Source organism: Fusarium fujikuroi, chromosome FFUJ_chr09 (assembly GCF_900079805.1).
Source record: "Fusarium fujikuroi IMI 58289 draft genome, chromosome FFUJ_chr09".
Lineage (NCBI taxonomy): Eukaryota > Fungi > Ascomycota > Sordariomycetes > Hypocreales > Nectriaceae > Fusarium > Fusarium fujikuroi.
The window spans coordinates 2,396,209-2,421,457 of NC_036630.1; the positions used below are offsets into that span (position 1 = coordinate 2,396,209).

At 48.5% G+C, this 25,249-nt stretch overlaps 10 protein-coding genes, besides 1 other annotated feature; 5 read left to right on the plus strand and 5 right to left on the minus strand.

Moving 5' to 3' along the window:
- Positions 1–1,495: 1,495 nt before the first annotated feature.
- Positions 1,496–4,056, plus strand: FFUJ_09407 (related to rabkinesin-6; the record flags this gene model as incomplete). XM_023568694.1 has 4 exons in its annotated part: positions 1,496–1,825; positions 1,871–2,215; positions 2,267–3,022; positions 3,070–4,056. 4 exons carry the CDS (start codon positions 1,496–1,498, stop codon positions 4,054–4,056), a joined length of 2,418 nt encoding a protein of 805 aa, XP_023435850.1.
- Positions 4,057–4,720: 664 nt separating this feature from the next.
- On the minus strand, positions 4,721–5,716 carry FFUJ_09406 (uncharacterized protein; the record flags this gene model as incomplete). XM_023568695.1 has 3 exons in its annotated part: positions 4,721–4,924; positions 4,975–5,186; positions 5,236–5,716. 3 exons carry the CDS (start codon positions 5,714–5,716, stop codon positions 4,721–4,723), a joined length of 897 nt encoding a protein of 298 aa, XP_023435851.1.
- Positions 5,717–6,946: 1,230 nt separating this feature from the next.
- FFUJ_09405 (uncharacterized protein) lies at positions 6,947–7,417 on the plus strand (the record flags this gene model as incomplete). Its single annotated transcript, XM_023568697.1, has 1 exon — positions 6,947–7,417. The coding sequence occupies one exon, from the start codon at positions 6,947–6,949 to the stop codon at positions 7,415–7,417; it is 471 nt and encodes a 156-aa protein (XP_023435852.1).
- A 2,402-nt stretch (positions 7,418–9,819) lies between these two features.
- On the plus strand, positions 9,820–10,596 carry FFUJ_09404 (related to glomerulosclerosis protein Mpv17; the record flags this gene model as incomplete). XM_023568698.1 has 3 exons in its annotated part: positions 9,820–9,877; positions 9,931–10,475; positions 10,528–10,596. 3 exons carry the CDS (start codon positions 9,820–9,822, stop codon positions 10,594–10,596), a joined length of 672 nt encoding a protein of 223 aa, XP_023435853.1.
- A 1,376-nt stretch (positions 10,597–11,972) lies between these two features.
- On the plus strand, positions 11,973–13,530 carry FFUJ_09403 (probable phosphoglycerate kinase; the record flags this gene model as incomplete). XM_023568699.1 has 3 exons in its annotated part: positions 11,973–12,038; positions 12,287–12,707; positions 12,761–13,530. The coding sequence occupies 3 exons, from the start codon at positions 11,973–11,975 to the stop codon at positions 13,528–13,530; spliced, it is 1,257 nt and encodes a 418-aa protein (XP_023435854.1).
- A 712-nt stretch (positions 13,531–14,242) lies between these two features.
- Positions 14,243–14,613, minus strand: FFUJ_09402 (related to Putative 26S proteasome complex subunit sem-1; the record flags this gene model as incomplete). XM_023568700.1 has 3 exons in its annotated part: positions 14,243–14,282; positions 14,334–14,445; positions 14,502–14,613. The coding sequence occupies 3 exons, from the start codon at positions 14,611–14,613 to the stop codon at positions 14,243–14,245; spliced, it is 264 nt and encodes an 87-aa protein (XP_023435855.1).
- Positions 14,614–15,170: 557 nt separating this feature from the next.
- Positions 15,171–15,242, minus strand: a tRNA (tRNA-Gly).
- A 235-nt stretch (positions 15,243–15,477) lies between these two features.
- FFUJ_09401 (uncharacterized protein) lies at positions 15,478–16,047 on the minus strand (the record flags this gene model as incomplete). The annotated part of the gene is made up of 1 exon (XM_023568701.1): positions 15,478–16,047. One exon carries the CDS (start codon positions 16,045–16,047, stop codon positions 15,478–15,480), a length of 570 nt encoding a protein of 189 aa, XP_023435856.1.
- A 3,162-nt stretch (positions 16,048–19,209) lies between these two features.
- FFUJ_09400 (related to 2,4-dihydroxyhept-2-ene-1,7-dioic acid aldolase) lies at positions 19,210–20,222 on the minus strand (the record flags this gene model as incomplete). XM_023568702.1 has 5 exons in its annotated part: positions 19,210–19,472; positions 19,526–19,793; positions 19,835–19,872; positions 19,923–20,015; positions 20,063–20,222. The coding sequence occupies 5 exons, from the start codon at positions 20,220–20,222 to the stop codon at positions 19,210–19,212; spliced, it is 822 nt and encodes a 273-aa protein (XP_023435857.1).
- A 1,066-nt stretch (positions 20,223–21,288) lies between these two features.
- Positions 21,289–22,961, minus strand: FFUJ_09399 (uncharacterized protein; the record flags this gene model as incomplete). XM_023568703.1 has 2 exons in its annotated part: positions 21,289–22,552; positions 22,603–22,961. 2 exons carry the CDS (start codon positions 22,959–22,961, stop codon positions 21,289–21,291), a joined length of 1,623 nt encoding a protein of 540 aa, XP_023435858.1.
- A 964-nt stretch (positions 22,962–23,925) lies between these two features.
- On the plus strand, positions 23,926–24,135 carry FFUJ_09398 (uncharacterized protein; the record flags this gene model as incomplete). The annotated part of the gene is made up of 1 exon (XM_023568704.1): positions 23,926–24,135. One exon carries the CDS (start codon positions 23,926–23,928, stop codon positions 24,133–24,135), a length of 210 nt encoding a protein of 69 aa, XP_023435859.1.
- Positions 24,136–25,249: the final 1,114 nt, after the last annotated feature.

The window sequence follows — 25,249 nt, forward strand, 5'->3', positions numbered from 1 at the left end:
CATCAGACGAGAAACATCGTCAGTCTTCTCGCTTATGCTAGAAATAACACCAGAAAATGGATACCGATACCTCGGTCCCCGAAAAAGAATAAGAAGGTCCCAAGCTTCTGCTATATGATGTTGCCACGGACACTGGTGGGGTTATTGCTGAACTTTTTTTTCTTTCTTTCTCTCCGCTGTCTAAAGTTTTTAAGCGACAACCGGAGTTGACGAGGACTAATTACTTAGTATCCGCAGTCTCGACGCAGAAACGTCCAATGGAGAAGAAAATTTCTGGTGAGGCAAGCTAAGAGCGTTACGCGCCGTCTCGTGCCTGGATACCGAATTCTGTTGATGGTTACGTAGAAGAATTGACCGACAGTAGATGCTTGCTTCACTTCACTTCCTTCTGGCGGTTAGACTTTTAGGCTCAACTCCAGATGCCTGTTAACGACCAATACCTTGAGACACACTGGCCTTTACGTCTTGTCGTCTTCAAAGTCCAATGCCATCTGCTGGTCCTTGCAGCTTTTCCCATTGTCAATCCAGTATCAACCTCAATCAGCCCCTCATTCCCCTCTTCTTCTCGAAAAGCACCTCCGTCATCAAAACCCTTTAGCGCCAGACCAATTCTTTAGAGTCACAATCTACTCATAGCGCAACTTCGCCATTGCCCAGTAAACGGCGCCCCTCTTGAGGATCTACCTCAGAGATTTTTACCAATGGCCGCCTCGGCATTACTCTTTACGACAATGAGTGTAACGAAAAAGCGGCACAGTCGAAATTAAGGTGAAAGCTTCTGCAGTATGAACACGTAAATACGTTTGGGATATGGCTATGACTCTTGGGTGAGTCAACCTCTCCCCAGGAAATCAGCAGCTCTGGAGATTATGCCATTGGCTGCGTTAGTTACACTCGCACACCCCCTTGTTCATTGATGACTCTTTGCTGCCACGCATCCTAGCTGCCACGAAGCTTCAAACATGCTTCAGACTGGCATGTGAATTGGATCTCAGCTTACTACAGACGCAGAAGAAACACTTCTCGATAAGGCATCTTCCGATTGAGCTCAGCTGGAACGAATAGCAACACAAACTAATCGTGATCGCTTGAACCTTACGATGCACCACTTCAAGTGACACCACTCAAGCAATTGGCTTACATCCTTGTCCTTGAGGCCAGAACAAACTAAAGCCTGAGGAAAAACTTAACTCCACTCAACTTTTTTTCTTCGCGATGGCGTGAAAGCTTCGGCATGGCCCGTGCAACACCCGCGCGCCAAAGCGCTTATCCTATCTAATCTTATCTTATCGCCCGCCCCTCCAACCGTTTTCAGCCGTTGTCGTGCCAGCCAGCACGCCAAGGGAAACTGGAGTAAACACTGGACCTCCGACCAGGATTGTAACGTCAACGCTCCGTTTATGAATCCACCGTCCTAAACAAGTCTCGTCCACGATCCATTCTGTTCCTGCATCTTTGTTTAAGCGAAAAGCATAACATCGTGTTTAGCAGCATCATGGAGCGAAAAGCGTCTCATAACCTGTTTGAGGTTTATCTACGGCTACGGCCCCCGCCTACGCGACATGGTGATGGCGATCGCATTCTTGACGTTGAGCCCGCTGAAGATGGCTCACATCCTAAGCATATTGTTCTGAATCCGCCTACAGATCGACGTAGGGCGATTGAGAAGTTCGCGTTCACCCAGGTTTTTGAGGAACATGCAACCCAGCTCGATGTCTTTCATTGCACAGAGATCGTCCCCTTCGTCGAAGGCGTGCTTGCGCCTGAGGGCGGCGAGGGAACAGACGCTGTCGTCGCTACCTTGGGAGTGACAGGTTCCGGCAAGGTGAGTACCATGTCAACAATGAAACAGGGAGACTAATAGACGAAGACACATACGATCCTCGGAAGCAAGACACAACGCGGCCTGACCCAACTCACGATGGACGTCCTCTTCCGCTCAATCGGCGAAAACATTCTCGATCCCAACGCCGCGTTCACAGCTCAAGACTCTCTTCAAGCCATCGATGGTGCCGAGTCCTCCCTTACAACCGCGTCCCACTTCTTCGACCCTCCCTTTCGCGACTCAGTTGCTTCACGAGCGCCCTCACGCGCCGGTACACCAATGCTTGTACGACAGACCCCAAAGCCTTTCTATGTCAACATCCCCGCCTCCAAGCTGGTCGCCAACCTCCCAGGCGCGTTCCCGGCAGACTGCGCACCAAGTCCGAAAAGTGTACGGCTTGTTAGCGAGGCAGAGGAAACGCGACGTCTCAAGGAGCGATAGGATCGTTCTTCTGAGCGTGGTAGAAGACCTCTCGAAAGTCTGCCTGCGTCCCCTAGCGCTCTGAACTGTCCCAAGACGCCCAAGCGGGGTCTTCGACATTTCATGTCTCTTACTACTTCAACTCGTGTAAAGAATGTTACTAAAGATGATGTTAAGCCCGATGGTGTTATGTCCCCACCACCTCGACGAATTACCGTGCGCCCCTCGGCTCTTCCACAGCTCCCCGACGTGAGCAACATCGACATTTCTTGCGACCCCTCGGCCGAATATGTGGTCATCATCTCGATGTACGAAGTGCACAATGACCGAATCTACGATCTCCTTACTCCCGCTGTCAAGTCCGGCGCCACAAAAGAAGTGCGACGACGTCCTTTACTCTTCAAGTCAACAGAGCTATCGCCAGACCGAAAGGTTGTCGCTGGCCTTCGAAAAGTTATCTGTTCCAGTTACAACGAGGCATTGACCGTTATTGAGACTGGTCTGCAGGAGCGACGAGTCACCGGTACTGGCAGCAACAGTGTTTCAAGCCGAAGTCATGGATTCTTTGTCTTTGAAGTCAAAAAGCGAACTCGTAGCAGAAGACCTGGCCCCTGGGAAGGAAACAAATTTACCATTGTTGATCTGGCGGGCAGTGAGCGTGCGCGCGAGGCCAAGACAGCGGGTGCCACTCTTGCAGAGGCTGGTAAGATCAACGAGAGTTTGATGTACCTCGGCCAATGCCTCCAGACACAGAGTGAGGCTGCTAGCTCCAGCAAGGTAAGTCACCCAAGTGATAGTGACGGGCAGTGACTAACATGCAATAGCCCAATATCGTTCCTTTCAGACAATGCAAACTCACTGAGCTACTCTTCTCAAACTCATTCCCCTCATCCTCAACCTCTCACTCCCAAGCTCCTCGCCGCAACCCTCAAAGAGGTGTCATGATCGTCACCGCCGACCCTCGCGGCGACTTCAACGCCACATCTCAGATCCTTCGATACAGCGCCCTTGCCCGTGAAGTCACAGTCCCTCGCGTCCCCTCAATCACAACAACCATCCTCGCCCAACCACCACAAATGGCTCAGAATCGCTCCGTCAGTCCAACACATCCTCATCCACGACCATTCATGCCCGCAGGTGGAGGATCGTATAGAAACTTCTCTCCACCAATGAGCTCAGATGAACGTGCGACGATGGAGATTGCAGCGCTTGAGATCGCGCGTCTTAGTGAGGAAGCGGATCAATTGCGCGAAGAGGTCGATCGTCAAAGCGAAGCGCGCGTCGCGGCCGAAGCTCACCTCCTCACAATGGAGGATCGCATGCTTGATCTTGAAGCAGCCATTCGCGAAGAATGTGCCATGGAGTTTGAGCAACGTCTGGCACTAGAAATGGCGCGCTGGAAGAACTCCATGGCCATTGAGCAAGAACGTACCGAAGAGCATTGGGACCGTAAAGTCGAAGTCCTCGAGCGCGGCCTCGCCTCTGACGAAGATTGCGATAAAGAGAACGTTCTTATCGAAGATCTCGAAGAGGAAGTGGATCGCCTCCGTCGCGAAAACGGTATTCTCAAGCGTGAGCTCGCTTCCCGCAGCCCCACTAAGCGCAAGCCCCTTGAGGAGCGGGAGGACTTTGCGCCTTCTTCTAAGTCATCTCGCGGCGATAGCATGGCCAATCTAGGACGGAAGCTGGAGCGTATGCGTGTTAGTGGTGAAAAGTCACGCCCGGTACCAGTCAATGGCAACGGTAGTCCAAAGAAGATGCGGAAGTTGGGGACGAAGAAGTGGGAGCATGAGGATGATGAGCTGTCTTAGCATGTCTAGCTGTGAGCGTGTTTCTCAGGGTCATGGGAAGGGAAGGGATGGGACGGACGGTCGGTCGGTTTGTGCTATAGAATTGGTTCGGATTGGATGGGTCGGACGGATAATGGATGGAGTATACCCTTTGCTTAATGTCATGCAAGTTCATTCATAGCATCGTAATGCAGTTCTTTGTTGTTCGTTTGTTGTACTTCTCAGTTCGTTCCATTTCATCAACCGGGACTTTCTTCTGCTATGTGACCCTGAATGGTGCCCTCCGATCCTTTTTCACCACCTTAAGCTGTACATATATACTACCTAGTGATGCATTCCTGAGAACATGATCCGTAGCACATCCGGATACCCATGGGAAATTTCGAGGCACCACACACTCCGTAGATATTTTGATCGCCCTCTCTACTGTCTCGACAGCCACCTTCGCTCCTCGTTCCAGCATGAGATGCACGCATTCTGTCACCTGGCTGTTTGCTTCAACGAGGCTTCTCTCGATAATCCCAATACCTCCGGTAAGTAGCTCTTCCCATGCTGTCGTCCTGCGGAATTCACTTTGCTTGATCGCTTTATTTGGCTTCGCTCCTTAGTCGAGTAACAGTTTGATCACTGATGCGCTTCTTTTGTCTGGTAGAGGAAAGATGAGAAAACCCATGATCCTTGTCGATTAGTTATTGGGAGGAACGATCAGCTGGCGAAGATGTTCGAAACTTTCACCAGGTGAAGTGATGGTGGTCATTGGGGCAGAGATGGCGAAGTTCACAAACTTGGTGATGAACTTGATCCATTTGATCATCTGCTTGCCATCCACTGTTCCCTCATGCTGACGAAACTCGATCGTGTCATGCTTCTGTAGAGAAGTGAAGTTCACCTATGAAACAATTAGAAAAGGAGTCGATATAAAAAAGTCTCCGAGCGTACCTTGAAGAAGCGCGAATCATGGTAACCATCATAGTTTGTCTCACCAGGACAGTGGTTGACAAGCTTGCAGACATCCTCGATGCTGCTCGAAGCACCAATTCTGTCGTAGACTTGGGAAATGCTGAGATCCTTTAGGACAGGGTTCTGACGGTTGGACATGATGTACTCGTTCTCCTCGCTGCGGTGCGCAGGGTGAAACTCATCGATAGCAGCTACTCAAATCAGCACCGTGCAGAAGAAACAATAGCAAATGATTCATACCTTCAAAGCGACAGTAAAACATCGCGATCTTCTGGACTTCGACCAGGGAGTACTTGGTAGTGTCACCTTCACGTCCAACGTGGACATGAAGGCCAGTGCTTCGGTTTGCCTTCCAGCAAACAGCTTTCCCAACTGCATCAAGCCCAGCATGGAGTTGAGCCATCCAAGCATCATCTTGAATGTCTCGAAAGATGGGAGTGACGATTTCAAACCCAAAGCGTCGAAGAAACTTGGAGTTCTCAAACTCCGAGCCAGAGGTAAGTTCGCTCACAGTAACATCCATGGTAACATTCCAGATGCTGTAGTCGGGTCCAGCACCACGAGTGGACGAAGGCAGGTAGACGCGAGAAGAAAGACCAGCGCGGCGAAGACTTTCGACAATGATGAAGAGTTGCTTCTCCGATTCAGGAGGGAACTCGAGAGCAGAGTTGACTGGCTTCAGAGCCACACCTTCGATTTCCAGGCCAATAGAAAGAGGCATGATTCAGTGTTGAATGAGTGTCCAGAGAAAAGCCAGAGGTCGTGTCGTTTCAGTGAGTAAGTAATTGAGTGTTCAGATCAGGAGTGAGAACGGAAACATCCATCTCTCATATAGATATCTCAGACAACGCAAACAGCTATAATCAATGCTATAATTGCTTGCATATGTAGTAAGTTATTGTTAGACCTATTCTTCTCACCAGGTTCGACATGACAATAGGCCATCCGGATATTATGACCAATGTGATGATCATAATAATAATACACGTTCAAAACACATTGTATAATAACTGGATCTATTGTTTGCGTAGTGCCTTACCCAACAATTGAAACTAATTCTTTGCTTAGAGCTTTTTTTCCATATCCTCCAGGCCCGAGTAACCCCCTCTGCTATGTATCATAATACCATAAAAAAGCTCTTGCAATGGGCAATATGAACAAGGGGCTCTCGCTGAGGTACATCGAGGGTACGATTGGCTATGTTACTTCATACCAGAACTACAGTTACAATCTTAGGTATTAATATACCAGTGTTCACAGCACCGTGCACAGGTTATCGAGCATAAATGTAAGGTAAGCAGGGGTAAGACTAGGACTTGTCAGTTCTTTTACCACTCTTACTTCTCTTTTTATTTTTAAAATATTATTTTGCAGTTCTATAGTAGATAAGAAAGCTATACATAATTTTCTAGCAGTGTTATACGCTTAAAGGGTATCTAACTTTTGTTTCTTCTTGCCTTGATTTACTATAGTTAAAACTGCCAGGTATACTATTAGTGATATATCTCATTAGGATATTATAAGCTTTAACCATTAATCAGTATACTATTAGTAAAGTAATTTACCACCTAGGCATTAGTGACATTAAATACGTGCAACTAACCGATTGTGGGAGATAAACCTTTAGATTTTAAATTTTATAATAATGCCTTTCTACAGAGAAGCCCAAAAAAAAAAAACAAAAAAAACAGTAGCCTTATATAAGGATCCAGCGGATCATAATAAGAATAAAAGAAAAACAAACGCTTAAGTTTATTAATTAATAATATAAATCTCACCACTGGAGTTTCGCAATAAGAATATAGGCTTTTGTTTCTGGCACGCTGCAAACCATAAAGCGGGTGGCCAACTTCTGTCTAGGTATTTAATATAGCTTTGCCCCGGTTTGCTTGCTCGTACTTTTTCCTCCTTACACACACACACACACACACTATCAAAAGTTTTGATCACTATGGCCGCTTCTTCTCAACCACGACCTCTCTTTGTGTACGGCACGCTTCGGGCGCTGCCCTTGCTTGCTTGGGCGTTGACGGGAGATGCCACAAAGATAAGCACTGTAGAGGCCTTCGTGCATCCTGCCAAGGTCTCCGGTTATGCTAGGTATACCGTTAATTATCGTGATTATCCTGCAGTCATCAAGAAGGATGATCATGAGGTTGATGGGTTTATACTTCTCTTAGAAACTAAATCGCAGCGGAAGAAGCTAGACGACTTTGAGGGCGATCTCTATACCCCTACGGCTATCCTTGCGACCCTCGATGACGGAACTACCATGGAAGCAGACATCTATCTCTGGGGTGGTGATTTTGAGGCCCTCTCTACGGAGCCTTGGGAGCTGGACACTTTCATTAAGGAAAGACTTGAGGATTGGCTAGACCTCTTTGAAGGCATGGAGTTAGTTGGGGAATCCGACACAGAATAAGGTGCTGACAGACTGACGGTTGAGTCATGGATCGAACGTCATTTGCTGGCTCGGAGACTAAGGAGCCGAGTGTAGCAAGTTCAGCCATGGCGAAGAAGATGCGATAGAGTTCAAGATGATACGATGGAAAGTGTCATGACCCTTTACATTCATAAATCAATCTTCATTGCGGCCGTTTTTGGACCAAGGCGTTCGCTTATCCTTCCTCCTTTTCTCCAGAGCCTCACGGTGTCTGTGTTTTCAGCTGCTGCGGAAGCAGGCTGTACAGACATGGCGGCGTCTATTGATTCGTCAGGCATCAGGTGGCTTGCACGGGCGAATTCTCAACTCAAATGGCCCAATGTCTGCCGAGGAGGAAAAGATTACCATTTTGCGATTGGGAATGCGGTTCGCCTCATGTCGATATTTTGTGGTTGCGTCAAAAGATGGCCAAGAGAGTCGAAGTGGATTGCGCTAGGTTCTATAAATCTGTGGGAACAGCGGAGCTGTGCAGGAGGCCATGATGAGAGGGAGCAAGATGGAACGAAGGCTGCATTCTTCATACAAGGCAGGCGATAAGGCATGAATTTTCCGCTATTATCAAGTCGCCTTGGTCCATCAACGACTTCGTTAGCTATAACATGTTCAGTCCGACATCCCAACATGGTCTGCAGTCACAAATACGGATCAAGTTAACGTGGGGGACCTGGCGATCATGGGCGGGAAGCGGATGCGCGGGTTTAGAGCGGCTACTAGTAGAGGACCCTGGATCTTTCGCTCACTGGACAGCCTTCATCATTCATGGTGTGGCTGGGAAAGCGATAAACTCAAAGTCGAAGAGAAATCAACAAGACCACCATTTTGCGCAAAAAGGTTGCAATAACATGAAGTACATCTTCAGTGTCGCAGTGTGCCACGTGATCGTCACTCAGCGGCCGGGGAAATATAAACAACAGGCAGCGGAAGGATGCCACTTACAAGGCAATCCCGTACTTGGATCATTAACAAGCGCTTATAGGCCCAAGAATTACAATACGACGACGATAGTAAGCTTGGTTTGCGACACATTTGGCTTGCGATACGCCTATGGCTGCCGAGAGCAGCACTGCCTCAATGTGAAACGTAATAGATGCTACACGTTGTTTCCCACCACTGACCGTGTCAAATACATTGCAGACCCAACTGCATTCCGCTGTTGCTCTACTCGCCTATTCTTATGTCTGTTGGTAGCAGTTCTGTAACAGATCAACGGACCCTCGGAGCCGGTGTCAGCCCGTGAACCTCTGCCCGGCCGGGATCCCCGGAGACTGATCCACCATAAAACCACCAGGGTTCAGTATCAGCGCTTAACCTAAGCACACAGACTTCAATACTACGAAGTTAGTAAAGCCAAAAGACAAGGCCAAATTACGGCATTGAATACGGTTACATTATGCACTCGTGTAACGGCCGTACGTAAAGTAAATTCCCAGTCATGCATTTGTAGGTCAGAGGCGTTTGGGTCACCGCACAGTGTCAGTCCAATGCCCAGATGAGGGGCTACCGCTGATGCCTGGCGAAACGTGGAGAAGATTGCTGTCTGCGACACCGTCTGAATATCGTCAGCGCTGCACTGTTGCTTTTCCAGCTGAGACCGGACGTTGGTCGCATGACTTGATGATCCATCCCAATCCCGTTCCTCCATCTTTCCTTTTCTTCTCTCAACAACACACAAGCTTCTTTTCATATCGTCGTCTTTCTCTCGAGATCGCGAGGGCTACGAGAAGCCAACAGACTCCCAGCATCCCCTGAAAACGCCAAGATCGAACTGTGCGTCGTGAGAGTGGGATACCTGTCGTCATTTTTATAGCGAAGAACCCGCCCTCGAGACAGAGGATCCGCCGCCGTCATTCCTCAGCGCTTGCGCACGGCAGATCAATTCTCACTCCTGTTTCTCTTCCCTTTTTCTCCCTTTGTATCACCACCGTCAAGGGATTAAAATCGCATCGTGTCCCTCCTTGTGCCCCCGGTTATCTCTGCATCTCTTATCGCTTTTGCCTCAAATCTTTCTCGATATGACGTGGGAACTCAACCAGAGGCGGTTCATCCGCTCCATCAATTCGAAGTACATCTACGGTCGCATCGTAAGTCGAAGCTCACTCACCCACGCCCTGTTTTTCCCACCTCTATGATCCGTCGCCACTTTAGCTTCCCCAGTATTTTCCCCAACTACTGTCCAGCTCTATCGTCATCGCTACAAGCTCTTTTTTCGCTTGTTCATGATATCACTTTGCGCACTTCTCTACTTTTTTTCGTTGCTTCTTTCATCTCTTTTTTAATCTCCTGGTCCTTTCTTCTTTGTGCTGTTAGGCCTTACTTATGCGACTCGACGCTGACGACATCATCACCAGCCTCTTTTGCATACCATCGTATTCTTAATCGAAATGGCATTCATCGCACGACTTACAGCTCGATTCAACTCGTACTATGACGAGCGACCACGTACGCTACCATAAACAGCCCTCGCCCAATGCCATATAGCTGACACCTTCCAGTCATGACCATGATGGTCACCAACGCCATCCTCGGAGGCGTCGCCGACACAGTCGCCCAATCCATCACCGCCATTCGCGAACGAGCTCTTCGTCAGCCGGGCGGTCTTAAGAAGAACGACGGCATCGCTATTGAGATCCACGAGCTCGACCGCAAGAACCCCTTCTACGATCGCGACCTGATCCCCGACTCGGTCGGCCTTCCTCCACCTTTCGATTTTGAACGTCTCACGCGCTTCATGGCATACGGTTTCTGCATGGCTCCCGTGCAGTTCAAGTGGTTCCGCTTCCTCGAGCGAGTCTTCCCCGTCACCAAGACCAGCGCTTTCGTCCCCGCCATGAAGCGCGTTGCTTTCGATCAGCTTATCTTTGCGCCATTCGGTTTGGCTGTGTTTTACACCACCATGACTATCGCTGAGGGTGGTGGCCGTCGCGCCGTCTCGAACAAGCTTCGAGATATGTACATTCCAACTCTCAAGGCCAACTATGTTGTTTGGCCTGCTGTGCAGATTGTCAACTTCCGCTTGATGCCTGTTCAGTTCCAACTGGTACGTCATTTTTTTGCGCCCCAGAAAACCATGATCGCTAACATGCTTGCAGCCTTTTGTGTCAACAATTGGTATTGCTTGGACAGCATACCTGTCCTTGACAAACTCAGCATCTGACTAAGTTCATTATATGATGCCTGGTGAACGTTTTCAATTGGCCTTGAGCTGATTGATCGATGATGAACATTAAATTGCGTCGACTGTTACTGTCTCAGCCGTCACATAGAAACGGCGTTTGGGGTTTTTTACATATACTGCACGACTTGGCATGCTCTGGGACCTACAATGGAGAGTTTGAGACTCTGACCCTTGCGGCAATTACCTTGCACGGCCTTCTTTTATGGGTTGCGTTGGGTTGGGTTGGGATACGGACCATGTTTAGAATTACAACGTGAGTCTCGTTTGGAGTTTCGGTAGATTTTAAAAATGTCAAGACGAAATGTGTCTTTTTTGTCTTTAGCACTTGAGACCCTGTTCAAAGCCGTGTGTGTCGAATCTGAAAGCAGCATTCTATCCAGTTAGGAAACGGGTTGATCGTGGATGAACGTGAATCGGGTGTCCGGGTAATAATCATGATATGACATCAAGTAATTCTTTTGGATTGTAGGGCTGACGGGTCGGAATTGATCTCGGCCGTTAAGTGACAGCGTGTAGGTTAAATGGAGATTGCAAGGGAACCCAGCAAGGTGTGAAGCGTGGTACGGTCTGTCTTGATATATTTCACCGAGACCATTTAGTGGTCTGAGAAATTGTGGCAATGCTTTTCAAGCTTCGATACCCATAGATTCAACAGTCATGAGAACGTGTCATATCGAATTTCACTATCAGGTCAGCTAATCGATATTGTTTCAACATGGGCTTCTTTCAGCTTCTACCCCCGCTAGCTTAGACCTCATATCATGCATGGATGCATCTTGGTGTCGCAATTCATTACATACAACAGTTCAACAAGGTAACTGTACGTAAAAGGCGTGGTTCTCGGCGGTGTAGTTACGGCCCGTGTCTGTCCGGGTCTGCCGCATCCGCATCGCCAGAAGCCGGAGGGCGATGCCCGTAACCCGGCGATGTTGACGGCTGCATAAAGTGCATGGGCTGAGTGTTTAGGGTAGGCTGCTTAAGAGACGATGAAGTGAAGGGAGTGAGTGAGTGATTTGACAAGTGGACCGACCGAGACGAGACCGATCATGTCATATCATGAATAGAGGAATAGGCAATAGTCCACTGACAAGTCGGCATCTCACGCCAGATTCATGGCTAAAGTGCTTGCTCCAGGGGCATTCACGGGCCTCATCATCCCACCATCTGCGAGTGCAGCCGCGAAAGCCCCGCCAACGCCAGCGGCAGCGTCATCGCGTTGAGAAGATTGACCCCCACCTTGAGCCTAGCAGTGCTATTTACTACCTGACACTCCCCTCCATAAACTCTCTTCTTCCCTTCTTCTCCTCGACATCACCTTTTGACCTACATCCTCATCCACTCATACCTCGAATCGAAATCATGTCGCTGTCTAACAAGCTCTCCATCACTGACGTTGACGTCAAGGGCAAGAGAGTCCTCATTCGAGTAAGTCGGCGAGAAAAAAATGCCCCGCGATGGGATGAAGCTGTTGAGCTTGGTTGAGCTCCCCGCATCATATCATCAGATGTCACGAACAATTGATCGAAGGAATTGCGCGAGATGTGCCTCGATCAATTACTTGACCAGCTCTTTATTAAGCTATAGCCATCAAGCTCAACGGTTCAAACGTCTCTCCCAAAAAGCCTCAACAATACCCCGCCACCTCAAACTCTAGCTAACAAAACCCCTCTCAGGTCGACTTCAACGTCCCTCTCGACGCCGACAAGAACATCACCAACAACCAGCGAATTGTCGGTGCCCTCCCCACCATCAAGTACGCCCTCGAGAATGGCGCCAAGTCCGTCATCTTGATGTCCCATCTCGGCCGCCCCAACGGCTCTCCCAACGAGAAGTACTCCCTCAAGCCCGTTGTCCCCGAGCTCGAGAAGCTTCTCGGCAAGAAGGTCACCTTCGCCCCCGACTGTGTCGGTCCTGAGGTTGAGGAGATCGTCAACAAGGCTGAGGACGGCGCTGTCATTCTCCTCGAGAACCTTCGATTCCACATTGAGGAGGAGGGCTCTTCCAAGGATAAGGAGGGCAACAAGACCAAGGCCGACAAGGCTCAGGTCGAGGCTTTCCGCAAGGGTCTGACTGCCCTTGGTGACGTCTACATCAGTGAGTCTCTAATCGAACTACAACCCCACGCTACATGATGCTAACAAGAACAGACGACGCTTTCGGCACTGCTCACCGTGCTCACTCCTCCATGGTCGGTGTCGACCTGCCCCAGAAGGCCTCCGGTTTCCTCGTCAAGAAGGAGCTCGAGTACTTCGCCAAGGCTCTCGAGGAGCCCCAGCGTCCTTTCCTCGCCATCCTCGGTGGTGCCAAGGTCTCCGATAAGATCCAGCTCATCGACAACCTCCTTGACAAGGTCAACACCCTGATCATCTGCGGTGGAATGGCTTTCACCTTCAAGAAGACTCTCGAGGGTGTCTCCATCGGTAACTCTCTCTTTGACGAGGCTGGCTCCAAGACCGTCGGCAACCTCGTCGAGAAGGCCAAGGCCAAGGGCGTCAAGCTCGTCCTCCCCGTTGACTACATCACCGCCGACAAGTTCGACAAGGACGCCAACACTGGTTACGCCACCGACAAGGACGGCATCCCCGATGGCTGGCAGGGTCTTGACTGCGGCGAGGAGTCCGTCAAGCTCTACAAGGAGGCCATCGCCGAGGCCAAGACCATCCTCTGGAACGGTCCCGCCGGTGTCTTCGAGTTCGAGAAGTTCGCCAGCGGCACCAAGGCCACCCTCGACGCCGTCGTCGACGCTGTCCAGAAGGACGGCAAGATCGTCATCATCGGAGGTGGTGACACCGCCACCGTCGCCAAGAAGTACGGCGTCGAGGACAAGCTCAGCCACGTCTCCACCGGTGGTGGTGCCAGCTTGGAGCTTCTTGAGGGCAAGGAGCTGCCCGGTGTTACCGCTCTGTCGAGTAAGTAAATAATATCCACACCTGTTGGAGTACGATGTCTATGAGAACCTGTTGATGACGGGCTATGAAAATGGGAAAAGGTCGGGCGGGAAGGGCTAGTCTGTAGCAAAGACTGAACAGATCAAATAATTAAATACCAAATACCAATAGAGGCGCGAAAGCGCTATAAAAGCATTACCTACGATTGAAGCAGTTCCGGTTGTTGTACCCGTGAGAAGGCCTTGATTGTGGAATCTGGAGCCTGCAAATGCAGATGTTTGAGAACGCTGCAAATGTGCAGATCGCATAAGCTGTTACTTCGTGAAGAAGAATAAGAAAACAAAACACCCTGCATTCAGACCGACCATGTTTGCTATGGAATGGGAAGCCATGCCAGCACCCTACGGTCGTGTAAAGACCTGTGTCGGTATGAGGTTTCGATCTACAGGTCGAAGTCCTCAAGACTCTTAAATGACGAGGCTAAAAGAAACCAACAATAGCTGACTTATTTCACCACGAATATGTCCCGATATTTCTGTCACCAGGAAGCACTGGTGGTGGATCCGTGGTTCAACACAAGCTGACACAGTCAAAGCACATTCAAAACGCTCAAAGATGCTTCATGGCGCTTTCGCGCGCCTCTATTGGTATTTAATTATTTCATCTGATCTGTCTTTTCCACAGACTCGCCCATCCCAATCTATAATTCGGTTCGAATCGCGGTATCGTCACAACATAACTCTATCGGCGTTTAGCAGCCTCGACCTTCTTCAATTCCTCGCTATATAGACATTAGCTCTGCTTCAATAGTGTTCGCGGGTATTGTACGCACCGAAGTTGTTGCGAGAAGTCGTCGCTCGTGTCGTCGTCGTCCCAGCTCTCTTCCCAGAGATGCTTTGTCTCGCCGCTGCCCTTTGCAGCCTCGGTCTGATCCTCTGGCCAGTCTAAACGTCATTAGTACTCAATATAAACCTTGAAGCGGCGGTTATGGGAGTGGTACCTTCGACGGGGAAGTCCTCGAACTCGTCGTCCTCGCCGAGAGCGGCGGGCTTCTGCTCTGGCTTCTGCTCAGCGGGCTTGTCGTCTGTGGTCTTGGGATCTGTGGATGCCATGATGGATCGAGGCGGAAGTGTGATGTGTGATGTGGTGCTTCGATAAGATGGGAGGGAGAGCGATTGCGGTTGTTGATGGAGCTGGAGCTGAATTGAGAGGCTATGGAGAGCTTGATGATGATGCGGTAGCTGGAGCCTTGTGGGCGAGGCGGGAAGGTGGGGCTCAACGGAAGAATGATCGACCGCTGTTGGAACTGCAAAAGAGGATCACCCCAAACATTCAATGGCAGACATGAGGATGAGGCAGGAATATCTGAACATAGGTAGAGAGGTAAGAGAAGTATTTGTTATTTTGTATTATCCTGTGAACGATCTATGTTGTGAAGTAATACTCCAGGTCTGATGATCATTCGCTGGCATGAAGCTCTGGCGCTGTTCAATCACTCGCAATGGATTTTAGTACTTCAGAGTACTTTAACTCTAATTATTGTGATGATAGCGGCAAATGAAATAAACAGATTACATTATGAAAATAAGGAAATGAATGAGATAAAACATGAGGTTATAATCTGGAGACCAAATCTCCAAAAGGAAACCCTGGCGGGTTGTTGTATATTTGCGACCGAGGGGAATCGAACCCCTCTCTAACGCTTGGAAGGCGTTAATGCTAACCACTACACCACGGTCGCTTGTTGGTTGTTGAAGGACGAGCTAGTGTCTAAAGTTATATCCACATCCAGCCAAGCGGTAGATTAAACTCGACGTCGAAAAGAAATCGCGAAACCTCGACCCATTGAGTTATAAATGAGACTAATCCTGGCTGAAGGGAGCTAGAGTGAGGCTTTATCTTGGAAATATTTAATACCTTTGTAAATGAGACCCATATCTGGCCAAACGGGCAGAAAGACAACCACGAACATGATCCTATGGAGGCGCCATTACCAACCACCGGCCATCAAAACCCTCGAACTCCTCCTCGATAAGTCGCGACGTACTCTCCCACGGCACTTTGAATGCTCCCGAGTTAAACATTGGGGAGTATATCACCGGCGTACCTTCAGCTTCCTGTCCCTGCTCCTCCAATTGCACCCTCATCTCCTTCAACGCCGCCCTTGTCTGCGCCAAAATCTTTGCCGCACCGTCCTTCCCAGGCTTTCCCGTCCTCGGATTTGCTCTTCCGTACCCATAGCTAGTAAACAGACATACTATATGTATCCTTGGCGCTCCTCTCGCTTCGTCTGAAGCTTGAGGCGGAATGATGTAGCATTTCCCCGCTAGACTTCGCGACGGCCACCTTGATGCGTCAGGTATGGTTGTGTTGCAGAAGGTTTTGTATTGTCCACAAGCAGCAGGGAATACTGTTGCTAGTTCGGCAGCGATTCCAGCGCCCCATTCGGCGATGCAGTTTGTTGCGTGGACAAGATAGATGTCTGAGGGGAGGGATCGAATGGCATTGAGGGAAGTTGCCTCCAATACAAAGATTGGAGATGCCATTTTCTGAAGCTATTTGAGAAATTATGGAGAAAAGTGAAGATATGATGTGGGAGATATAGGGATGAAGAGCGACTGATATAGTTGTGCAGGAGAAAATGCCTCTTTTACATGATTTAGCTTTGGTGCTGAGGGTTGTCTTCAGGCGTGACTCACCGGCAAGGCAGCCAATTCTGCCACTTCCGTTAATCAACGGAAGGCAAAAAAGAACAATGAAAAGGTGAAAGAGAATAGAAATGAATACCGAATATCTCCTTAGTCATCGCGGAGTATTATCGGGAGATGTCGTGTGATCTTTATTGAAGCTTCGATTGGGCTGGATCTATTCTCAATCACTTCATCTAGCTACGAGATCACACGAGAATATGAAGAGATACCGTAGAGTAAAGAAATAACCGTGATATCAATTAATGTGGTTTCATATAGGGAGGACAATATACAGAGATCAAGCTGCTGAACTTGCAGTTCATCCTTCAACTTCATTCACTAACGAGCAGCTGGAAGCGGTGAGTAGAAATGCTAAATATCGACGAAAAGGCCGAAAAATAAGAGAGATAGAAACTGTTTTATTTGCTTTAGGCTTTGGATCAATTAACAGCCAAGAAACCCGTTTACCCGCTGACAACAAGCCCAAGCGTACCAGACGTCTCTGGCATCAGCCCAATTGCCGCTGTCCTGAACAACTGCCTTGAAGAGGACGAAACTGGCAGGGAAGATTAGATGAAAGACAGGAATTGGTTATGAAACCGTAAATCAATCGACTTTGTTACTCGGCCTGACGATTTGGCAGTCATGAATTGTCCGCTCTGCTGCGTTCCTGTATCAAACTGATCGCGATATAGAGGAACACCTGCAGAGTTAGGACAATTCATGCTGCTGAATATGATCTAGCGGGCCTGTAAATACAAAAAGTTGGTAGATTACTACTGAAACTGTGATGCGAGTGAAGACAGTAGACAGTGTCCAGCCTCATACCGCCTCTTATACGATGGACTGATCCAGGCCGTTCAGGAATTTACCACTCGCCTTTCGCCCTTCCTCAAGGGTGCTATTAATCACTTCGCCGTTACTATCTCAGAGACAGGATAAAGCGCCTAAAGAACTTATGAAGATGGGCTTATGCCCTGTGTCTCGATGGCTGCTTGGCCGAAACGGTTCACAGCTTTTTGAGAAACTGAGACGACAAACCTTGATAGTAACCATAACGTCATCATGGTTGATAATTAGCCCAGTCCATAGGTTAGGCCAGTTTGTAGCGCAAGGTGAGACCCAACTAGACTTTCTTTGCCGGTAAACTCGCTATAGATTCGTTGAGTATTGATATGGCAACAATCAGAGGGACTCGATACAACAATAACAAAGGGACGTGGCTCTTCAAGCGGATTAATAAGCGCCACGTATCCCAAGTATCTAACGATACGAGTTGCAGAGATCATTCAGCGCTTGGTGAAGGATATCAAGGCTCACTGTACGGTGGAGAGGTGCACCTACGTGACCCAAACGACGGGTCGCCATAGTTCACTACTGTACACTCAGCGAATATGGGATGATAATTACTTGAACAAACTTCATACAAGATACCGTGTAACCAATTCATCATAGTTTCCTGGAGCAGGCCGTATGCCCAGCTTTGCCAGACTCGACCAGTTTGGTCATGCTTCATCCCTGAGTTGGATGAGTCTCGCAGAATCGGGCACTGGCTCCCCTTTTTTTCGTTGGAAACCATCACTATTTCATTAATAGGAGCTCGGTGAGTATGTAAGAGGGCCTCAGGATGTTGCAAAGAGACTCGTGAAGAGACGCTGCTGATATGTGTGATGAATGACAGTGATTAGCGCGTGTTGAGAGGAAGGGTTGTCGTTGAAGCTGCTTGGCACCTAACACAGAGGTTACCACGGCACGTGGATGAGTCTTGATAATGGAGTAGATGAAACCAGATCTATTTCTGCTGGGTAGTTATTATGAGTCCGTCGACTCCCATGAACGATGACGCGAGCTGACGAATTGGCAGGACCTCCACATCAAATCTTGATCCAATACGCAGGAGAAATTACTGGGCAACAATCAGCTTATTTTATAAGGGTGCTGTCATTTACCCGTGGGTCTCACAGCTGCTAGATTTCGCCACTGCTCATGGTTCGCCCTCCAGTCCAGTCACACATAAACTCAACCCGATATTAACTTCAACACAAGCTCCAGACACGTCACAAGGTCCCCAATAGACACAGGGGTAGTGTTATATACCAATTCCACTCAGTATTCCCTTGTCGTAGAGCAATGACGGAATGGCAATGGCCGGTGTCCAGAGCTCTACGAAGGTAGGTCACAACAACAAGCGTTGTTGGTTCGAATCCCGACGTGTGCCCTTGTGACCTGTAGAGTAGATAGGCAGTAGGTAGCTGTGATATGAGTAGATGTAACGTGTATTACTTAGGTTCCATGTAAATGTGTACTTAGGTTCCATGCGACATACTACCATATATTGCCATATATCTTCTGCCATCTTTATAATTTTGCTTATTGTAAGCACTTTTTATGTTCACCTCCTTTTTTTTATATATCTCCAACACCTCACCTGTGAACTGCTTTTGTGAATGTAATTTATAAACCTTTTAATAAATAAAAGTAATTATCTCTTTCTTTAATAATTGCAATTGTCAGAGATCTTTATTTTACTGTAGTTTGACTATATTTTCAGCTAATACTTACTACCCTGACATGAAGAGAGCAGCTTTGCAGGGGAGTTCCTTAAGTCTTATTATTTGGTGACTGGCTATGGAATTCTCAGATATAACACAGAACGATCAAGAGCAGCTTATCTGTTTTATTAATGCATAAATAACCAGACAGTGGCTACCTCGCGCACTTGTATAATGCATTAAATGCATGTGAGCACTGCCTTGTCTCAGTAGCCTTGGACTGCTATGCTGCTGGTCGCTGGATTGCAGAACACAGGCAGATACAATTTAAAGCCAGAACATATATTATCGCACGGCAGATATTATTAAGAAGACCCTATGCAGATTTATCAGTGTCCGAGAAGTGAACCGAAGTGCTGAAAGCCAGCCATAGTCGCCAGATCACCGAGGACAGGACGCACGCCTATATGTTTCTCTGGACTACAAAGTATGTGACCTCTTTTGATCTCGACGTCTTCAAAGATCCTTAATAGCCTACGCGCTTTCCTAAATCCTTCCCTTGAGCAGTACCCATCTCAGATCTCGTAGCCTGTTGCAGCATCGCGAAGTCCGTCCCAACATGAACCATATCAAATCCAGCCTCGACATATCCTTTGGCCTGCTCCGCAGATGAAGAATAAATACCGCACTTCTTCCCCGCCTTACGCGAAACTTCAAGAATGCGATTAACGGCAGCCTTGAGCTCTGGCTTCACAACACCGTTGAGGATCGGATATCCAATGCTATTACCTATGCGGTGTAAGCCCCTAATGCAATCCAAGCCTTGCTGCTGAGTGACTCACCGAGATCAAAAGGGCCAATGAATAATACGTCGATACCTTCGACGGCTGCAATTTCTTCGAGACTATCCAAAGCAGACTTTGTCTCGATTTGAACGAGGGTTAGTAGACTGTCGTTGGCCTGTTGTAGATACTCATCCGAAGTAGGGACGGGCTTGAAGCGATCCATGGAGAATGGGCTGCCGAAACCACGGTTGCCCATGGGAGGAAATTTGGCGGCCTTTACGATATCGCGAGCCTCTTGCGCTGTTTGCAGGAGGGGAACGAGAATCTGGCGAGTGTTAGCAAGTTGCTCAGTTCAACTCGACATACTTGGTCTCCCACTCCATGCGCGCCAGCATCCAGCGCCCCTAGTTAATCGTCAGTAACGCCCTAGATAAAGCTGGTCAATAGCGCCTACGCTTAATGAGCCATGGCTCTGTACTCGGGATCCGCACAATCGGCGATGCGCCAGCTGCTGCAACGGCCGGGACGCACTGGCGCATATCTCGATCTGCTCACAGTCAGTGCTATTCGTCGAGTCCAGCTCTGTCAACGAACCGTCAAGATCACCGTGCTCGCAGTCGATCAACACCCAGTCACAGCCAGGCGTCTGCGCGAGCATGCGTGAGATGTTGGTGCTGGGCATCATCTGCCAATATCCGAGGCTCGGCCCTGCGCCTTTGTCAAGCGCTGCCTTGAAGAAATTGCCTGAAGCCATTGTTGCCATCGTGAGAGTGAGAAATATCCTCGTATTTATGAAAATTGCTGTCTAGGTTGAGCCCGTTGATACGAGGATCGGTGTAGTGTTTTGGCTTCAAGTGTTTTTGAGGTGTAGACGAGGAGGGGTTCCTTCGATCTAAATAATTCCAATCCACTCATAGTCGTCGTATTAGCTTATTTGCTACTCCTTGAATTTTGGCGGGTTCAGGTTGTTGATTCGACAGTAGACAGTTAGGTAGTTTGACGTAAACCGAGGTTCGGGTCGGAACGACGATGGGTCGGCTTCTGTTCCCGACACACATTTAGATAGACTAGACCGCCTCTATTTTATAGACAGAGGATAAAATATCAGAAGTTGAGAATGCGCAAATCAAGGCTACCAGAAAGCCATCAGCTTATTTGAGAAAAGCACGATATACCCGACTGGTGGTTCTGACACCGGAGTAAATCCCTCGGCCCCGGGTCATTTTCTCAGAAAGCAGTGAGCTAGATGTGTTAATTGCAGTTGAAACTTATGGTTTAGAGCTCAAATCAGCACAGGAATCAGTGATTATAGTGAAGCCAAATGCCTGGTGATCGAACAGTTCCGAAGCCAGTCCATGAAGGGCTTCTCAGCTGTGATCTAGTTGACTGAATACTCAAAACCACTTGGGGATGATCGTGCCTTTTCCTACCTTGTAATTCTGGAAGTGATGATGCCTTGGGTGAGATGATTCCTCGCTCACAGAAAAGCACTCAAGACCCAAGTATGCAAATATTCTCATGCAAGACTAGAGACCAGAAGCCTGAAACAAACCTCGAAGAGGGACATATGGACACCAGGGGATTTCCACTTACAAAGGAAGCATGTTGATAGCGAAGGAACGAAGTTGAGTAATGAGAGTAAAGCCCTGTACGTGGTGGTACAGTAGAGCTCTATTCAATATTGATCATCCAATCAAGTCGTAATATTTGTTTCTAGAATACCTAAAAGCTAGAAACCTCTCACAACATTCTCATTCTCCTCTCAGAGCGCATGTATTCCTGTGTATTCAAGCGTCACCTACATCTGTCATACTAAGACCCTAAGCAGCTGTCTCTCCGTCGGCATCCTTTTTTATCTCTTCTCTAAGGAAATTTTCTCTCTTGATCTCCATCCAGTCGATTATATCATTGGAGACGTCAACGATCCTAGGTTCAAATTCGAAGCCAGTCATGAGCAACTCCAATGACATGCCAATGATGTCGTCTTTGTTATCTTCGAGGATCTCCTTGTAATTCCAGGGCTGGTCAAGAGTGAAGTTCGACCTCAAAACTGACATCTCTTTACCTGAGCTTCTGGTATCAAATGGATAGTTGCAATGTTCCGGTGGCAAAAGAATACCTTGGGCGACGCACGCTGTATTGGCCGTCAGCCAGGCGATAAAAGGCTTCATGATTGTGGAAAAGAATTCAGTGGAGTGGTTTAAATCAGGATCGCCCTCAATTGTGAGAGAGTAAGATCTTGAAGGCAGGCCTTTCGTCAAGGCTTTCGAGATATGCATGATGATGTTGGTGACAGCTCGGGCGATTTCACAAGACCGGGCTTGGTGTGTTTGAGGAATGTTATCACATTCCTGAAGGTCAAGACCTTGGTTATCTAGTGCGATTTCGAAGCACCCCTGGCGGACGCTTGTGGGGAGGATGTTTCGCCATAGGTTAAGCCGGTGTTCAACTATCAGCTTTGAATTCTCTCGGAAGAATGGGATTAAACCAAGCACGTGGCACTCGGGACTGCTGATAGCATTCCTATCCTCATTTAAAACGAGTTTTGATGCATAGAGTCTCTGTTGCCGAGAGATCTGACCCAGGAAATTGATGGCAACAGCGGCAGCAGAGAGTCGAATCTTCTGCTGGTATCGGTACTCGGGACCAGTGTACCCAGGTAGTTTCTCCTCCAGTTGATGCCAACTGTCTGGCGTTTCCCATAAAGAGCTTAACTGTAGCTCTTCCAACTTGTCTTTGACTTCATCCACGGACGGTATTGCCCATGGATCGAAGGTCAGGTTGAAGAACTCCAAGACAGAATGCGAATCTGCCCAGCCAGGTAGAATCTCCCCAATAGCTTGCGAAAACTCAAGAGGGTCCTTCTCTGCCACCCGTGGTAGAAAGTGGTCAGCCGCATGTTTAAAGAAAATAGTCTTATCTGAGCTACTTAGCCTTATGTCCGTGGAGCCGCACCATCTCCAGCTATCATTCCAGCCGGTAGTTGGCTGAGACCTCAACTTTCGAAGGGAATTGACTATGTAATGGTCCCATGGAACATCCGGGGCCCGGTCAGCGAGTGCTGCAGCCTCGGCTATGTTTTTTCTGATGACTGGAAGGTACTGAGAATACTTGAGATCAGGGTCCTCGTGCACTCGGGTGTAATACGTCGTTTCAGCTGAGTAAGCATGGCGTCTTGGAACGAGGTGTGATGAACCATAATGTAGTCAGCCCAGTGGGTTTGCTTTCTCCAGTCCTGCCTGTGAAGAGTCGAGAATGTAATCGCGTTAAGAGTGAACGGGTGCTGCCCAGTTTCGTGTGCGATTGCGCGGCAAGCGTACCGTAGCGATAGCTCAATCGGTTGATTGCTGGCCTGTACGAGTTTACAGGAGTCTCCATCGTAAACGTAGCCGCCGTCGACGGTAAAGTATTCGTGGTAGATCTGCTCACGCAGCTCAAAAGGTAGTCCCAAGAGACTGGCCCTGGGGGCGACGGGCTTCTCTCGGGTAGGCATGGTGCTGAGGGGTGTCTAGACGAAGGTGAAGATGCCGGGGATGACGACGCTTCACCCTACGCGATTTGCAAGTAGATGAAATGAGAAGTCTTGATGCGTGGGAAATGAGAGATTCTTTATAACCCGAGTGTAACGACAGAGTGACTCACACAGCGATGTCGGGGCTTGTGCTACACAATCATAAAACTTTAAAATGGCAATCGCGCGCCACGAAGTCAAAAGCAAGGAATGAAGAACAGACAGTCACACGAATCAGGGACCACCAATGATGCTAATCTACTCACTTGGGTAATATCTAACTATGGGGATACATGCGATCTATAAGGTTAACCTTTAGGCTGCAAACACAGGTAACAAATAAGAATACGGTATTTTTGCCTCAATATAAGCTTTTACCTATAAGCTTTCACGATAACCATTACATCTTGCTGCAAGCCCTAGGGCATTGCAAGGTGAAGAGAATCAAGAGGTATATAAAGGGATATAACCTGTAAAGATAGAGTTAGTATTTCATCAAAGGATACGGCAGAGTTAAAGGCCTACCTCGGGTTTGCATCTCTGCACACACACCACAACAACACAACTCCACAAACAGAATGTCCGCTACTCCTGGGTTAGTTAGTCTCGCGAAGCATCGGGAGGGAGAGATGGCCTACCAGTAAACCGAATTATCGTCGGCAAGGACCGTACGAGCCAGGAGGCTCAAGCATACATCCACTAGATAAGTGTTAGCAATGCACAAGCTCAAGCATCAGAATAGTCACAAGTCTTACGAGACTTCTCACCATATACAATGCTCTGTCGCATGCAAGCAAATAGCAAATTAAAAAGCAGTATAGCTTTGAAGACCTTATAAAGGTCAGTAACCTTCGATCTTTTACCAGAGCCCACTTCGAGCTTAAGGCTGTTCCAGGCATAGTTTATGTCACTAAAGAAACATTATCAGAAACAGTAGGAGCAGAAGATGTTGATTCTTAACTTACAGCTGGCCTACTTCGGTTGCGAGGCGTTCAAGGCAGCTATCGACGACCTAGACGCTCGTCACGTCATGGATTTTGCTCGCCATGAGGCCGATGTGTTAGAAGAGCTGGCGAAGAAGGAGAACGAGAAAGATGAAGACATCGTGGCGTTGAAGAACCTGTTCCAATTTATTGGCAAGCGATCTTTAGTTTAGGGCTGTGCTTACAATGTCAACTGGATGGTGGAGCTCGTGACTCTGTGGATTGATGCGGCAAACTGAGGAAGGCCGGCCTGCTGAGAGTTATCAGCCAAGTTAAGCAGGAAGCGTGTAGACAGAGGGACATGCGTACGATGATCGGAATGTCGATGATTAGAGTTGTCGAATGACTCCAAGAAGGATCATGTGCGTGCTGTGCTGAGCTGGTCAGTCAGAGGGTCGGATCGAAAGACATGGTCGACACATACGTGGAAAGGTTAAACTGTCTAGTGACGGTGTTAGCATCAGTGCGAAGAGATGTAATGGATTGGGTGGGATGCGGCTTACCGAAGGTTCTGTTGACTGAGTCATCCGGGCTGGCTGGGCGCGTCAGGAAACGGTGTCTGAAAGCTCGAGCGACATGCGATACCGGTACATACTTGGAAAAGTTAAAGTGTCTGACGATGGTGTCAATGGATGAGCGACAAGACGCGCTGGGTTGAGCGGATTGCGGCTTACCGATACTTTTGCTGAGGTGAGTCACATCCGGGCTGGCTAGAGGCGTCAGGAAACTGATCTGCGACAGCGCATCGCGAAGAGGGGCATGGCGTACCGACTGGAGGCTTCGATAGCAGAGAGAATACAAGCTGATCAAGTTCATAAGATTCTGGGAGGGCAAGGTCAGCTATGGTCAAGACTTGGGCTGAGGGGGGCTGAATGACTTACAATACACGATGATTTTTTAAACACGATGGTGCCCCCCGCATTGAGCGGGAGGGAAAGAGGACCAGTCCATTAAGGATTGGTTAGGTTACGTGCCTAGGTAATGACTTACATCATTATCTAGCCAAGGTTATATCCTGCTGGAGATATTGTAGCTATGAAACGTAGGCAGCGTTTCCTGCAGAGTTGAAGGCAAGGCAGCTAAGCGATGCCGAAAGGGATTGCCTGCCGTGATGCGGCAGGCGGATATGGCAAGGATGCGGCATTGAATTGCATGCGGCAATCCTTGTACTTGTACAAAGCATCGAAGCCTTGTCGAAAGGGATTGGTGCCGTCACCAACTTGTAGGAGATGGTGGTCATGTTACGTGATTGCGTTAACTCCCATCCGGGCGGCGAGGGGGGCAGCT